This window comes from Esox lucius, chromosome 21 (genome assembly GCF_011004845.1).
Source record: "Esox lucius isolate fEsoLuc1 chromosome 21, fEsoLuc1.pri, whole genome shotgun sequence".
Lineage (NCBI taxonomy): Eukaryota > Metazoa > Chordata > Actinopteri > Esociformes > Esocidae > Esox > Esox lucius.
The window spans coordinates 28,857,182-28,873,791 of record NC_047589.1 but is presented as its reverse complement, the minus strand read 5'-3'; the positions used below and the strand labels follow the sequence as shown (position 1 = coordinate 28,873,791).

The window sequence follows — 16,610 nt, the reverse complement described above, 5'->3', positions numbered from 1 at the left end:
CCTCAGTCATGTGAAGTATTTGGTCCATGCCGAGAGTGAGCGTACGACTACGACAACATTTTGGAATGTCTGGGGGTCCGCGATAAGTTATACACTCACCTAAAGGATTATTAGGAACACCTATTCAATTTCTCATTAATGCAATTATCTAATCAACCAATCACATGGCAGTTGCTTCAATGCATTTAGGGGTGTGGTCCTGGTCAAGACAATCTCCTGAACTCCAAACTGAATGTCAGAATGGGAAAGAAAGGTGATTTAAGCAATTTTGAGCGTGGCATGGTTGTTGGTGCCAGACGGGCCGGTCTGAGTATTTCACAATCTGCTCAGTTACTGGGATTTTCACGCACAACCATTTCTAGGGTTTACAAAGAATGGTGTGAAAAGGGAAAAACATCCAGTATGCGGCAGTCCTGTGGGCGAAAATGCCATTTGATGCTAGAGGTCAGAGGAGAATGGGCCAACTGATTCAAGCTGATAGAAGAGCAACATTGACTGAAATAACCACTTGTTACAAACGAAGTATGCAGCAAAGCATTTGTGAAGCCACAACACGCACAACCTTGAGGCGGATGGACTACAACAGCAGAAGACCCCACCGGGTACCACTCATCTCCACTACAAATAGGAAAAAAAGGGCTACAATTTGCACGAGCTCACCAAAATTGGACAGTTGAGGACAGTGGAAGAATGTTGCCTGGTCTGATGAGTCTCGATTTCTGTTGAGACATTCAGCTGGTAGAGTCAGAATTTGGCGTGAACAGAATTAGAACATGGATCCATCATGCCTTGTTACCACTGTGCAGGCTGGTGGTGGTGGTGTAATGGTGTGGGGGATGTTTTCTTGGCACATTTTAGGCCCCTTAGTGCCAATTGGGCATCATTTAAATGCCACAGCCTACCTGAGCATTGTTTCTGACCATGTTCATCCCTTTATGACCACCATGTACCCATCCTCTGATGGCTACTTCCAGCAGGATAATGCACCATGTCACAAAGCTCGAATCATTTCAAATTGGTTTCTTGAACATGACAATGAGTTCACTGTACTGAAATGGCCCCCACAGTCACCAGATCTCAACCCAATAGAGCATCTTTGGGATATGGTGGAACGGGAGCTTCGTGCCCTGGATGCGCATCCCACAAATCTCCATCAACTGCAAGATGCTATCCTATCAATATGGGCCAACATTTCTAAAGAACGCTTTCAGCACCTTGTTGAATCAATGCCACGTAAAATTAAGGCAGTTCTGAAGGCGAAAGGGGGTCAAACACAGTATTAGTATGGTGTTCCTAATGATCCTTTAGGTGAGTGTAATGTTTGTATGTGTGTCCAGGCCACGACACCAACCAGTCCTCTTAAACAAGACATCGATCAAAAATCAACTATAGCTGTGGACCATACAGGATTACTGCCCTGGATTCAAATCTGGATCTCCAAGCAGGTTTCACTGCCTTTTTTTATTCTTCCCCTTTGCTCAGAGACTGACTTAGAATCCAGAATGATTGGCACCCTCAGGAAAACCCCCACAAAAAAGCAATGAAAATGAAAAATTGCCTTGTTGCAGAACAGCTTCATCTTAAACTCAAAATGAGAGAAATCAAATGTTCACAAACAAACACATTTTTTGTCAAGTAATAAATATGTTTCTCAAAAACAATTATTACATTTAGTTCCTAAGACTTCTCCAGGGGGCCAAACAATTGTGATCCATATGGTCTAATGAGAAGAACGTTTCTGTGTGTGTGTGTGTGTGTGTGTGTGTGTGTGTGTGTGTGTGTGTGTGTGTGGGTGCATGTGTGTGTGTGTGGGGGGGGGGTGCTTTAAGATTTAAGACATGCACAAAGTCCCCTCATTTATCATGATGTATGTGACTGAGGCAGTGGTGGAGAAAAACAAGAGGAGGACGGCCCAGGAAGTAGGAGAGGGAGGGATAGGAGGAGGTGTGTGTGTGTGTAAAGATAGTGAAGTGAGGAGGTATGTGTGTGTATAAAGATAGTGAAGTGAGGAGGTGTGTGTGTGTGTAAAGAGAGTGAAGTGATGAGGTATGTGTGTGTTCCAGATTGATTCAGTCACAAGGAACTAAGCTCCGCCCCCAGGGAACAGGAGAAAACCAGCGGCAGGTGTCAAATGTACTCAGTGACCTTTCTACCATAACAAGATACACCGCCACATCAATCCTTTCACAGCTAATTGAACTGTCTCAACTCCAATACTGCCGGCCTGCATTACTCTGCCACTCCACACCGGCAGTGGCTGATAAAATGAGGAGTGTTTATTGTTGTCAGTTGTCAGAGTTGGTATCCTGTCATAGAAAAGATGACAAAAGATGTCTGGACAGTCATCACCCACCCCCAGCTGGGCCAGTCCTCCACTGCATTCAGTTCAGCCTTCCCTGATTAATCATTTCATCTCAATCCAATCCAAGGTTAAATTGCTCTCGTATCAAGCAGATAAGCAACAATGCTATTTTGTTCATAGGCTTTTTTTTTGTGCTGATTTTCACACACAGACATTACGCACACAGACACACACAGTTGTACAAAAATGTTTTGTCAAACCCCCGCCCATAGCATTTCCAATTAAACCTTAACTCCACCAACCGCCTAAAGCCTACAACTTGTCCAATTAGATGGCACTACTATTAGATCGTGGTTGGAACATGGTTGGAAAGTTTTCGGACCGTGGTTGGACAATGGTTGGAATGTAATTGGACCGTGGTTGGAACGTAGTTGGACCGCGGTTGGCCTTTCCACAGCAGTGGATGTAGCATTAAAGGAAAATCTCCCAAAGCAAGTCTTTAAAAGGTATATCCTTCCACAGAGGGGTGAGAGATATTATTCACAGCTCACTGCAGGTGCACGAGGCTGGCGAGGCAGCCTGACAGCAACTCGGTTCATTTGGGATGGTGTCAGTGGATAAGCTGATTTATACCTATCTGCTTCATTCTGTTAGGTTTCAACCCTCAGCCAATTTACAAGCTCTATCCACAGAGCCCCAGGCCCATAAAGATAAACCAGGAGAGAGAGTTGTAAAGGGGGAAGAGAGGGAGAGATAGTGAAAGAGAAAGGAGGGAGGAGAAAGTGAGGAAGGAAAGAGAAAAAGAATAGTGAGAGCATGAGAGTAAAAGAGGGACAGACAAAACGAGATTGACAGACAGTGAGAGCAAAGAGATATCTGAATTTGGAAGTGTGATGTGGAATGACAAACTGCGTTTTGCAGTGGAGCATTGCGCCCTGCTAACTGTTGTATTTTATAGGAGCCATTTTATTTCCACAAACTCTGCGTTTGATTCACAGAAAAGGTTACACAAAGCATTAGACAACTATAAATAATCTAAGGACTGCAGTGCCTTTGACAACCATCCTGATCTGAAACACAACCCAGAACTCTCCAGATCAGGGTCGTAAGTACCTGGGGGCGGGGGGGGGGGGGGCAAGTCATGACTGAGTTCATTTTAAATGTACCTCATCTCTCGAAGTCTAGCACGGTCCCACATGATCCAGTTAGAGTCTAGCATGGTCCCACATGATCCAGTTAGAGTCTAGCATGGTCCCACATAATCCAGTTAGAGTCTAGCATGGTCCCTCATGATCCAGTTAGAGTCTAGCATGGTCCCTCATGATCCAGTTAGAGTCTAGCATGGTCCCTCATGATCCAGTTAGAGTCTAGCACGGTCCCACAGGATCCAGTTAGAGTCTAGCATGGTCCCTCATGATCCAGTTAGAGTCTAGCATGGTCCCTCATGATCCAGTTAAAGTCTAGCATGGTCCCTCATGATCCAGTTAGAGTCTAGCACGGTCCCACAGGATCCAGTTAGAGTCTAGCATGGTCCCTCATGATCCAGTTAGAGTCTAGCATGGTCCCTCATGATCCAGTTAGAGTCTAGCATGGTCCCTCATGATCCAGTTAGAGTCTAGCATGGTCCCTCATGATCCAGTTAGAGTCTAGCATGGTCCCTCATGATCCAGTTAGAGTCTAGCAAGGTCCCTCATGATCCAGTTAGAGTCTAGCATGGTCCCTCATGATCCAGTTAAAGTCTAGCAAGGTCCCTCATGATCCAGTTAAAGTCTAGCATGGTCCCTCATGATCCAGTTAAAGTCTAGCATGGTCCCTCATGATCCAGTTAGAGTCTAGCAAGGTCCCTCATGATCCAGTTAAAGTAACGCTGTTCTGCACATCCGTTCTGACGACATTTTGGGACAATATTATTCGTTTTGGTGTTCAGCACAGGCCTTTTCTGGGTGTTCTCTCGCAAGACATTTTGTGTTGAGGCAGCCGAGGTGAACGTCCTTCGGGCAACAATCGGTCAGCTGGTCATTTTCACACCAAGGTCTAGGCACTCACGCCTGACTCAGTCCTGCTAGAGGCAAACTGTCTAGTCTGCAAGTGTGTTAAGGCAGATGTAAACTGAACTTTACCCACGTTGCTCAGTTAAAATGATTCGTAACCCCGTTAAGTGTCTGGGAATGAGAATCTGTTCCCACTTCCACTCTCCTCCAGTCTGTCCTAGTGTTCCAGGCAGAATGGGACAAGTGAACCCTATTCCCATATCTATCTAACATGTCCATCCAACATAGGGAATAGAGCACTTTTTGATACAGGGCTGCTGTCTAATATCTCCAGTGGGGTGAATGACTCCAGATTCAGAGGGAGAAGGTGAGAAAGACATGAAGATGGAGAAATCAAGAGGGAGAGAACGAGAAACCTGGAGAGGAACGGAGGAACGGAGACAGCGCATTTTAATAAACTGCTGACGCTCCTGAATATCAAATTGCTGCGGCTTTCACCATTATTAAACCTCTCGGCTTGCTCATCAAGCCAAGCAATCACACCAATGGAGCCAAACTGGCTTGGTTGTGCACACGCCTCCTGTGTGTGCGCGCGCATCTTCACACACTGCCTCTTCTGGAACCCGTTTACACTTTAAATACAATTCCCAAATGGATCCCTACCCCCTCCTTGAGATCAAGGGAAGGTTCTGTGTGTGTTTTCATTTGTCGGATTTAGACATTTGCCGGAAACAAAAAGATCCAATTAAGGAGCATCATTTGTATTTGATTATGCAACAAGTTTTAGAAGGGAAATACTTTGCTGATTACTAGCAGAAGCCAGAATTCAGAACAAACAGGTGTTTCCTGTTGATGTGCCGTGAGCTGCTATCTACTTGGTCATGTGCCAATTTTTCTTTTAACTATTCTTATTATGAACTAACATTCACAAGTATATTTTTTGTCTTCATCCTACTGTTTTCCTTCAACTTCCACACCGGAACTCTAGTTGGACATGATGAATGGAGCTACTTTCCCCTGAGAAGCTGCTTTAAGCCTGCTCATTGTAGTTTGTGTAACTTTAACATGAAGGAGAACGATTACCTTCAGGTGAAGACAGCAAAGTCAGAGGCTCAGCTGCAGAAGCAAGTATTAAGGAAGGGTTATCTTAGTGTAGAAGAGGAAGAAACAGCCTCCGTGCCACCAGGCAGAAACAAAAGCAGTGTTACCCCCGCCCACAGTCCCAGCAGCCTGACAACTTTCTCATGGTCACTGGGAAGAAATGCTGCCGACCTGCTGAACTCGAGTCGCCCCTTTGAGTTTCTCAAGGTTTCCCCAACGGCATCTTTATCCGCACGTTGCCACAGTATTTCAACAGTTTCGGGTGAGTCCCATTAACCTCTTTACTGCATCAAGACAGGAAACAGTTCCAGAAGAAACCCTGGAATGGACCTGCTGTGTCTACTGTCCCCACAGATCCACATACATACTCTGTAAGATTTACTTTAACCCTAAACTTAACCTAACACTAACCTTAACCTAACACTAACCTTAACCTAACACTAACCATAACCTACAGTAACGCTAACCATAATCTAATGCTAACCTTAATTTAACACTAACCTAACCTTAACCTAACGCTAACCTTAACCTGAATACATTTTATACATTTTATTCCACTTAAACCCTGAAGCTCACTTGTAATGCTTTAACATAACTCTAAATCTACGATTAACGTATAACCCCAAACCTAATTCTAACCCACCTTAAACCTATTTCTAAACCTACACGTTAACCGAAGGCTAAAAAGTGATATTGACTATATGATGACCGGCCAAAAGATCCTCACTTCCCCAAAATGTCCACACTTAAATAGTGTAAAGCTGGTCCTCACTTTGATAGCAATTTGAGTGAACCCCCCCCCCCCCCCCCCCGCCTACACACACACACACACACACACACACACACACACAGGGCTGTGTGTTAATATGGAACAGCATTCACTCCTGTGACGGGAGCTTTCTATTATAGCTCAGGAAGTTAGGCAGCTCCCTCCAAAACACTTCATCACACTGTCATTCAAAACACTGAAACCAGTGAAGTGTTTGTGTGTGTGTGTGTGTGTGTGTGTATGTGTATGAAAGAGTAAAAAGAGATGAAAAGAGAGTGGGGGAGAAAGAGAAAGTATAGTTAGGGGGAAGAGAAAACGGGGAGAGAGAATAAAAAGAGAGGAAAATAGCTGTTGAGAAAAGAAGTGGGAGCTGGATACTAAAAGACTGGAGTGTGGAAAGGAGGGTGGGAGTGAATGATGAATAGATACAAAGATGAAGGAGAAAGGAACTGTACGCAGGGATCAGGGCAGAGGGGACAAACGATCTGGATATTTATGTCCCCTCAGAATAATGAATCAAGCACGGGTTGGGATATTTCTGTCCCCAATGAATGATGAATCAAGCACAGATCAGGATATTTCTGTCCCCAATGAATGATGAATCAAGCACAGATCAGGATATTTCTGTCCCCAATGAATGATGAATCAAGCACATGAATCATGAATCAAGCACAGATCTGACAGGTGAGACAAACCCTTATATAACGGATTATTTGCGCCCAAAATGGCATCCTAACCACTTTATAGTGCACTACTTTTGGCCAGGGCTCTACAGGTTTCCATTTGGACCGCAGGAAAGTAATGAGAATGGAAGTAATTGACCTGTGGACTACACCTCCACAAAGTGCTAGATTCAATTGAAAGGCACTATCTTCCAGAGACGCAATGAGGCCCATTACTAGAAGGACCTGTTGTAGAAGGAATTCAGAGGAAGCGGTGTTAATAGTTAAAAGCCCGGGTCTACAACGTCTCCCTCTTCCCTACATACTGGCTCTGGAGAGAAGTAGTGCAATAAACAGGGAATAGGGTGCCATTTGGGATTTACCCTTGTTAATGAGTCCATTGGGGTAATGGAGTTGTCATAAACCAGTAAGGGGCCTGTCACAGGTGGCTAGGAGGCTAATGGAGAATATAGATAGTGTGTCTAATGAAGGGACATCTACTGTAGAGTCAAGGATCAAGTGGGAGGGTAGCCAAGCCTGCTAAACAGCTGTCAAAGATGAACCGAATGCAGAGGAAGAGAGAGAGAATAGACTAGTCCAAGGACAGGTTGAGGATGGACACGGGCGTCTCCCCAGGACTCACCGATGCACACCGCTGTTGCACATGACGATATGTGTGGCTCCGAGTCGGGAGCAGAGTTCCGACGCCACGGTGAGCAGGCCGACTCCCGAGGCGCTGCACGCGGTGAACTGGCAGGGTGCCGTCCGACGAGACACGATGAAACTCTCCATCAGACGATACAACTCCTCCAAAGCATTCAGAGGACGCATCAGCTACAGAGGGAGAGGAGAGAAAGAGGAGAGACAGAGGGAGAGGAGAGAAAGAGGGAGAGGAGAGAAAGAGGGAGAGGAGAGACAGAGGGAGAGGAGAGGAAGAGACAGAGGGAGAGACAGAGGGAGACAGAGGGAGAGACAGAGGGAGACAGAGGGAGACACAGAGGGAGACAGAGGGAGACACAGAGGGAGAGACAGAGGGAGACACAGAGGGAGAGACAGAGGGAGACACAGAGGGAGAGACAGAGGGAGACACAGAGGGAGACACAGAGGGAGAGGAGAGGAAGTGACAGAGGGAGACACAGAGGGAGACACAGAGGGAGACACAGAGGGAGAGACAGAGGGAGACACAGAGGGAGAGGAGAGTAGGTGACAGAGGGAGAGACAGAGGGAGCGACAGAGGGAGAGACAGAGGGAGAGACAGAGGGAGAGACAGAGGGAGAGACGGAGGGAGAGACAGAGGAGAGACAGAGGAGAGACAGAGGAGAAACAGAGGAGAGACAGAGGGAAGAACTTAATACAGTATGATGACTTTGCAATACGCTAGAGTCCTGTCCAGGGTGGGTACTTCCTGTCCAGGGTGGGTACTTCCTGTCCAGGGGGTTTACTTTCTGTCCAGGGGGTTTACTTTCTGTCCAGGGGGTTTACTTTCTGTTCAGTAGGTATACTTCCTGTCCGGGGTGTGTGCTTCCTGTCCAGTGTGTGAACTCATATACAGAGATACATCATGTTATAGAAACCAGAAAAAGGTTCCAAGCCTAGTGGCGTTGTGACTGAGACAAGGCACATGATTACAATATCGTGGTAGCATCAGTACCTCGATATATTGTACAACAGGAAGGTCCACATGGAGGTGAATCGTTACCTTGTCTATGAGGGCAGCTTTAGGTGTGGAGCTGGGGGGAAGGTTAGACACATCCAGGTAGAAGGCTCTGTGGAACACAACAGGGAGGTTAGAGGTCATGGATAGAGTAGTGGTAAACATTACATACACCACTCCAGTGCCAGGCAACCATGTCTGGGTCATAGTCAGTAGCATCAGCCCACACCAGGCCAGACCGGATTAAACTGGACCAGATCAAGCCAGACAGAACCAAACTGGACCAGATCAGGTCAGACAGGACCAAATCAGACCAGATCAGGCCAGACAGGACCAGATCAAACCGAACCAGACCAGGCTCTGCTCTGCAGAGGAAACAGGGAGGCAGTCAATTAAGTTCTGGTTTTGGAGCCCTGTGGTCTGGCACTGCCCCCTGACAATTGTCTGACAAACTGAGTCCAAGGCCTCCCAGAACCACAGCCCAGCAGAAACAGTGGTGACCAAAATGGGAACCTTATCCCGCAGACATTCCCAATGTGCTCTGGTCCAAAGCAGCGCACTACAAAGGGAACAGGGTGTCTCTTGGGAAACAGCGCGAGCGCCTCTTACCCGGGGTTCCTCCGAATGCTGCCGTAACAATTCATACAGTAGACAGCATTGAGATGGAGGCTGTAGTTCCTCAGCACGGCCACAGGGGGCAGCACAGTAACAGTGTGTGAGGTGTTGAGGTTGCCATAGCAGACTCAGCAGGACAGAAATCAGTCACAGTCAGTCAAACCCCACGTGTTACACAATGTGTGTTTGTGTGCGAGTTTGTGTGTGTCATATTATAACGCATCAAGACAAGTGTTTTACAAGCATCACATCCCACAGGGTTGGAAACATTGGACTCGGGCCAGTGAGCAACATGGTACCATTTAGGGAACGTCTCGATGTACAGGACCAGTCAAAAGTTCAGACACCCTTACCTATTACAGGTGTGACCAAACGTTTGACTGGTACCGTACATCTGAGATATTTCTGCCCATCATAGCAGTCAGAATGGCATTAAAAGAGTCCAGGATGGAAAAACCAAATAACTCAGAATCAGCAGGGCAGGGGATAAAGGGCCAATTACACACACACTTACACACACATGCACACGGGGGCACACACACACACACACACAAAGGAAAACTCACACACACAAACAAACATACACACACACACAAAGGAAAACTCACACACACAAACATACACACACAGTGTACATGCACATACTGACAGATAAATGGACGCATAGACATGCACACACATACGCACAAAAACACAAACAAACACATACAAAGTGGAGTTGAAAGTCACTGTGATTGGTTCATAAACCAGCTCATCATACCCAAGATGCATCAGATCATGCTGAAGTTACACGCGGCCTTCAGCACAAAACCCTAATCACTACATCCCGGATTAGTTACCCCATAAACCCCCCAATACATCCCGGATTAGTTACCCCATAAACCCCCCAATACATCCCGGATTAGTTACCCCATAAACCCCCCAATACATCCCGGATTAGTTACCCCATAAACCCCCCAATACATCCCGGATTAGTTACCCCATAACCCCCCCAATACATCCCGGATTAGTTACCCCATAACCCCCCCAATACATCCCGGATTAGTTACCCCATAACCCCCCCAATACATCCCGGATTAGTTACCCCATAAACCCCCCAATACATCCCGGATTAGTTACCCCATAAACCCCCCAATACATCCCGGATTAGTTACCCCATAAACCCCCCAATACATCCCGGATTAGTTACCCCCTAAACCCCCCAATACATCCCGGATTAGTTACCCCATAACCCCCCCAATACATCCCGGATTAGTTACCCCATAAACCCCCCAATACATCCCGGATTAGTTACCCCATAAACCCCCCAATACATCCCGGATTAGTTACCCCATAAACCCCCCAATACATCCCGGATTAGTTACCCCATAAACCCCCCAATACATCCCGGATTAGTTACCCCATAACCCCCCCAATACATCCCGGATTAGTTACCCCATAAACCCCCCAATACATCCCGGATTAGTTACCCCATAAACCCCCCAATACATCCCGGATTAGTTACCCCATAAACCCCCCAATACATCCCGGATTAGTTACCCCATAAACCCCCCAATACATCCCGGATTAGTTACCCCATAAACCCCCCAATACATCCCGGATTAGTTACCCCATAACCCCCCCAATACATCCCGGATTAGTTACCCCATAACCCCCCCAATACATCCCGGATTAGTTACCCCATAACCCCCCCAATACATCCCGGATTAGTTACCCCATAACCCCCCCAATACATCCCGGATTAGTTACCCCATAACCCCCTCCCCCCAATACATCCCGGATAAATTACCCCATAAACCCCCCCAATAAATCCCGGATTAGTTACCCCATAAATCTCACCCCGGCAGTAGTCGTCTGCATGGCACAGCACAAATGATTCACTCTGCAGTACCTGGTGCCCCGATGGCTCCCTATTCCCTACTTAGTACACTCCATTTGACCAGGACATAGGGACCGGTACAACGGAGCGGGGTGCCTTGCATACTGATGTCTGTTCGGCCACAATAGGGTATCACCCAAGGGTTGTCTGGGTACGTTATTTCAGCCGCAGAGCATCAGACAGACAGAGACAGACGTACCTTCTACAAATACTAGCATGGATGTATAAGTGCCTGGATGTCTTTGAAGAGACTCTCCCAAGGCATCGTATTGCCTGGACAGAGCCCTACTTTAGACCAGAGTCTAAGGAAGGTGCCCATTAGGATGTATGCCTTCTCGCCCGGGTCATAATAAGGCCCGCCTTTATGTTGGTGTAATGACATCCTTTGATTGTTTTGGGAACTGCAGCTAGTTTAAAGGCATTCATGTGTTTATGGGATAGCGGACGCCGGTTTCGGGGAGCGGGTTATTTTGGGATCTGGAACATTCTAGACGTTCAGCCCTCACACGCAGAAGACTAACGGCCCCTGCATGCTGCTACAAGGAGATAACCCACATATTAACACATAATGACAGGCTCTACCACGGCCTGTGTATGAGCCAAGTTCGAAACACTACGTGGTGATGCAGCGGTGCCACTACACTCTAAACCAGGGTGAGCCACAGCTGGTTAAACCTGGGTGTCTCCAAATCACGGGGGCGACACAGGGGAACTCGTTTTAACCCACGTTCCTATGCTTCATTTTTAACCACGCACCTTTACATAAAACTAAGCCACTACACAGAGACCAAAGTCCACGACTGGTGTGTGTGTGTCTGTGTGATTGTGTGTGTGTGTGTGTGTGAGGTCAGTGTCAGCCCCTTCCTGCACCATCATAACCTAATAAACAGAAGTAAACAGCGGCCTGCATCACCAGGATAATTCCAGAATCATAGAAAGAATCACGAGGTTCCAACAAGGAATTCCCGGAGCATTCCATTTCAACAGGTCCCAACTTCCAACGGGGAATCATGCCGATTACCACACTCTGCCCAGGGCCATTCCAATTCCACCCGGCGGAAAACAAAATGAAAAGCATCAGCAGCCGACCACGTGTGAAATGTTTAGTGGTTATGAGGACCGTAGCGCCTGGGTTTTGGTGAATTCCCAGGGAAGGTCATAGCACGTCCCAAACAGCCACCTTCTCTGAGTAATGCTCACTCGCTGTATACGGGGATGTGTGCGTCCCTGGGGGGTCTTTCCAGGGGCGGCAGGCTTGGTTTTGCAAAGCCCCTCCTGTAAGGACGACCACGGGCACTGTTCTCCACTTGATACATTTCTCACAGGGTCTAAATGGGGGATTTGGACACAAGCCAAGAATGTCCTATAGCTCCCAGCCAAGGCCACTTCACAGAGGCCTTCTTCACAGGGGACAACTGTCCCATGTAGCCGCCTACAAGCATTGTAGTACACTAGATCTGACCAAAACACAAAGGGCCATGTAGGGCACTGTAATAAATAGGGTGCCATTGGGGAAGCAGAACATTTTTTATCTCGTCAAAACGGGCTCTTTCACGGGCCCAGCCACCATCACATTGCAGCCAGTAGACAGAACCCGAGCATGCATGTGTGTACGTGTGGGGTTGAGGGGATCTGAGACACAGATGGCTAGCGTGGGAAACGTGGAGCCGCCTGCTGAAACACAAAGTTAATTAAACAGCAGAACAAAGCTGAGATGCAGAGCTGGGTACAGAGAACAAACATCCTGGCGGAGCAGCAAGACTGAACCACAGAGTCCCTGTATTGGTTATGGTTGGTTTGGGCTTGGATCAGGCTCACACAGTTGAATGAAACTGAAATGACAGGCTACTGTGTGTCCCTCGTTCATAGCCCCTCAGAACTAAATTAGAGAGACACCCTCATAGCAAAACAACACTGTGGAACAGCACAAAGGGGAGGAATTTACAGGGGAAATACAGTACGACAGGTAAACTCAGGTCCAAGAGGTGATTTATGTGGCTCTCCATTTGAACCCGCAGAGAGGTGCATTCTGGTCCGTGTGTAAATCATCGCCATGCCGATGACAAGTGACTTCCAATGGATATTAAATTCTCCCACAACCCCTTGCAGTGGCGCAGTTGAGCAGGTCTGCCCATTGGCTAACGAGTGGGTCCTTGGAGTCATGGGGGGGGGGGGTGTCCCAAATGGAACTCTACACAGACCCTCAGCATTGGGTCTCAGTGCTGCATTAACACTTCTGGCTACAATTGAAGAGTGCACTAAAGAGGGCATGAAACACCATTTTTGGACGCGACCATGGTCACCCGCACTGTTCAAGGAGGCCAGTTCCGCTTCAAGGGTAAATGGGGGCTGACTGGTCTGAGAATAATGACTCGTCGTTTAGGATGCTGACCATAGATCAATCAGTCGTCTGCACTGTTGAACAAGGCCCAATGTCAGAGCCGTCAATGCCGGGAGCAGGAAGCCTGTCGCACGGCGTCCTTGAGGACGCTCCGGCGGTGAGGCTTTGCGGTTTATGGGGATCCTGATGATGTCACACCCTGCTCGGAACATCTGTCCACAAACCCAGTCAACCAGGAAGCCTGGCACCAATCAGGATCTACCAGAAAATGGGAATATGCTAATAAGACTGCAGAAGACGCTAAGGAGCTAATAAACGGGATGCAAAGCTGGCAACCACAAACGTGAAATTACCCACAATGCTAAGTGTGCAGGGTTTTAGTCCAGCACTTAGGCACCTGATTTACAAAGTAACTTACTACTTTGATTAGCTGAATGTTCAACATTAATGCACCAAGTACTTGAAATCTGTTGAAAACTATGATGAACTATGATGATTTGATCTGTGGTCTTAATTTAATAGGCATGTCTTCATAACTCAGTAGAAGCAGTTCCTACAGAGGCCCTCGGGAAACACTTGCTACGGAGCCACTCGAAACAGTCTCTCTCCGTTTGTAAAATACCCTGGGAGGATACAGCCAACCCCAGCACTGCCTCCCTGTCAGGACCTTTCAGCTGTGTACAGCACCCAGGAGAATAGCACTAAACAATGAGCATGATTGAACACACAGGACACACTGTATTCCGGCTACACAGCCGCTACACAGGAAGCACTGCTATACTGACTGACCAGATTCAGAGATCGAGGAGGGGAACCGCAAAATCCACAGCGTCCTCACGGAATCCATGCACAGGCCAAGAGGGAATGACAGAAGGGAGCGAGTGATGGATGGACAGAGAACGAGATACAGGACAGACAGAATCATTCCAGCTCTTTCTACAGTGATTGCCGGAGACCCTTCATGAGTCAGGTTCCTGACAGCAGAAACACACAGACACACACACAGACAGACAGACACAAACGACACACAGACCACTGCTCGCAGCTTTTTGTGCTGCTGTGTGTTTGTGATTACTACCCAAGCGCAAGCTGAGTTAGCGATGAGTGGGTTGTAGCAATTCCCAGTCCTTAGCTAGTTCTATTAATCACCCACGACAGACTCCTAACCCTCAGGACACCACCACTCAATGACAGGGAGCAAATGATCAATGACAGGGAGAGAAAGGGAGAAGAGACAGAGATTGATGGAGGGTGAAACAGAGGGACATCTCAGGATTCATTGCTGTCTTGCATCACCTTAAAATCCGATATCCATTGCATTCCAGAAGTATTAGTATTAGAGTGACCAAGTGATGTTGGTTTGGCTCTGTACTCCAGCACATTTGATTTAAAATGAAATCTCGAATAAGGGGTTGAACCGGTTAAGAAGTTATGGAACTGAAATTGGTCAATGAACGTGATCTTAAATAAAGTTGCCATATTTAGTACTTGGCTGCAAATCCTTTGAATTTCATGACTGCCTGAAGTTTGTGATACATTGATATCACCAGACACTGAGTACGTTTCCCGGCGATGCTGACAGGCCTCCACTCCAGCGATCTTCTCTTAGTGTTTATTTCGGGCTAGTCTTCAGCATGTGAAACACTTGCTCTGTTGGATTCAGGCTGGGTGACTGACTTGGCCATTTGGGAACATTCCACTAACATTAGCAGAACGTTCGGGTTTAATGTCCTGCTGCAAGTTGGTGTGTCATCCAATGGGGTTTGAGGAATTTGGTTGTATCAAGCAGACAAGATGTTACAGGAACACTTCAGAACTGATCCTAAGTCTGTAGTCAGCCGTTCCATCATAAATGAAGACAAGTGAGCCAGTTCCAGTGGTAGCCAGAGCTGCCTGAAACAACAACCAAATTATTTCACAAATAATTGACCATGCCAGATACTTTTCTTTCCTGTTTCTACACTTTCCTTTTGCCATCACTCTGGTTGCATGTCAATATTTCTCCTATCTGTCCACGATACTTTCTCACATTACATAACAACATTACATGTGGGTCGTTGGCTAGCTCCGCCTGTGTCCAGGAGAGTGACATCACAGCTAGCTCCGCCTGTGTCCAGGAGAGTGACATCACAGTTAGCTCCGCCTGTGTCCATGAGAGTGACATCACAGCTAGCTCCGCCTGTGTCCAGGAGAGTGACATCACCAGAGGTGGAGACGACATGGTGCTTGGAGCAGGGGATGGGCTGTTGTGAATATTAGGGACGAAAGGTCACATTTTAAGCATTTGATCCTAAATCTATTTGTTCGTTACATTCCTAATGAACGCCAGGATGTCATCCGAATTCTCCCACTGCACCGTAATGTCTGCACTCGAGCAGCTTCTCATGAGGACGGGCTCTTTCTTGTCAGTCAGCCAACCCCCTCCTTTGCACCCTCCACCCAGCCCCCCGAAAGTCCTCTACCCGCCTGCGGCCTCACCATCCTGGGCTCAAGGAGCACATCTGCTCCCTGGAACTCCGAGAGCCTTTGCTGTCAATTCAATTAGTCTGCGTCGGCTTAGGTGGTACACAAACACGCACACGCGCACACACAGCACACACACTCATGGCGGGTTCCTCTCCTCAGATGAGTCAGCTAAATTGCACAGCATATGCCTATGTCCTTTCAAGAAGCCACATGAAGGGAATGAAAACATCAGGGGCTTTCCGTGTTAAGGTGCCAGGGTGGAACTGAGCAGCTGTACTGGATGTTAGTGAAGAGGGAAGGAGATGGTGTGTGGGAGGCAGGTTAAAGAACCGGGATGCAATAAAGGGGCTTAGATACTCAGGTGGTTCCGCACACAACACACAACCACACACACGCGTACGTACACACACACACACACACACACAAGTAGTCTCTGCGACATTCTAATGAGTCTGGTGACATTTCTACGGTGTAATATAAAGATCCTCTAGGGTCTGTGAACAAACAGTGAAATAAAACACACTGAGACACACACACACACACACACACACACACAGACACACACTGACAAAATGCCAAAACTCTTATTCATTACAAAAGGTTGCAATTAATAGGCCCTGAAAAACCCACTGGAGAATATTATTTCACACAAGGAGAGAGAAAGAGAGGGAGGAAGATGAGGAGGGAGAGAGAAAGAGAGGGAGGAAGATGAGGAGGGAGAGAGAAAGAGAGGGAGGAACATGTAGAGGGAGAGAGAAAGTGAGGGAGGGGGATGAGGAGGGAGAGAGAAATGGAAAGAGGGATGAGGAGGGAGAGAGAAATGGAAAGAG

General features: G+C 47.3%; 1 protein-coding gene across 1 annotated transcript in view; it reads right to left on the bottom strand.

The window, feature by feature from the left end:
* Positions 1 to 16,610, bottom strand: part of prex2 (phosphatidylinositol-3,4,5-trisphosphate-dependent Rac exchange factor 2) — a 135,114-nt gene that overhangs the window by 10,716 nt on the left and 107,788 nt on the right. The window contains exons 37-38 of the mRNA XM_034289308.1: positions 8,525 to 8,591; positions 7,469 to 7,659 (exon numbers count right to left, since the gene is read on the bottom strand). Of these exons, the coding sequence (XP_034145199.1) occupies positions 7,469 to 7,659; positions 8,525 to 8,591 (258 nt within the window). The remainder of the gene's footprint in view (positions 1 to 7,468; positions 7,660 to 8,524; positions 8,592 to 16,610) is intronic.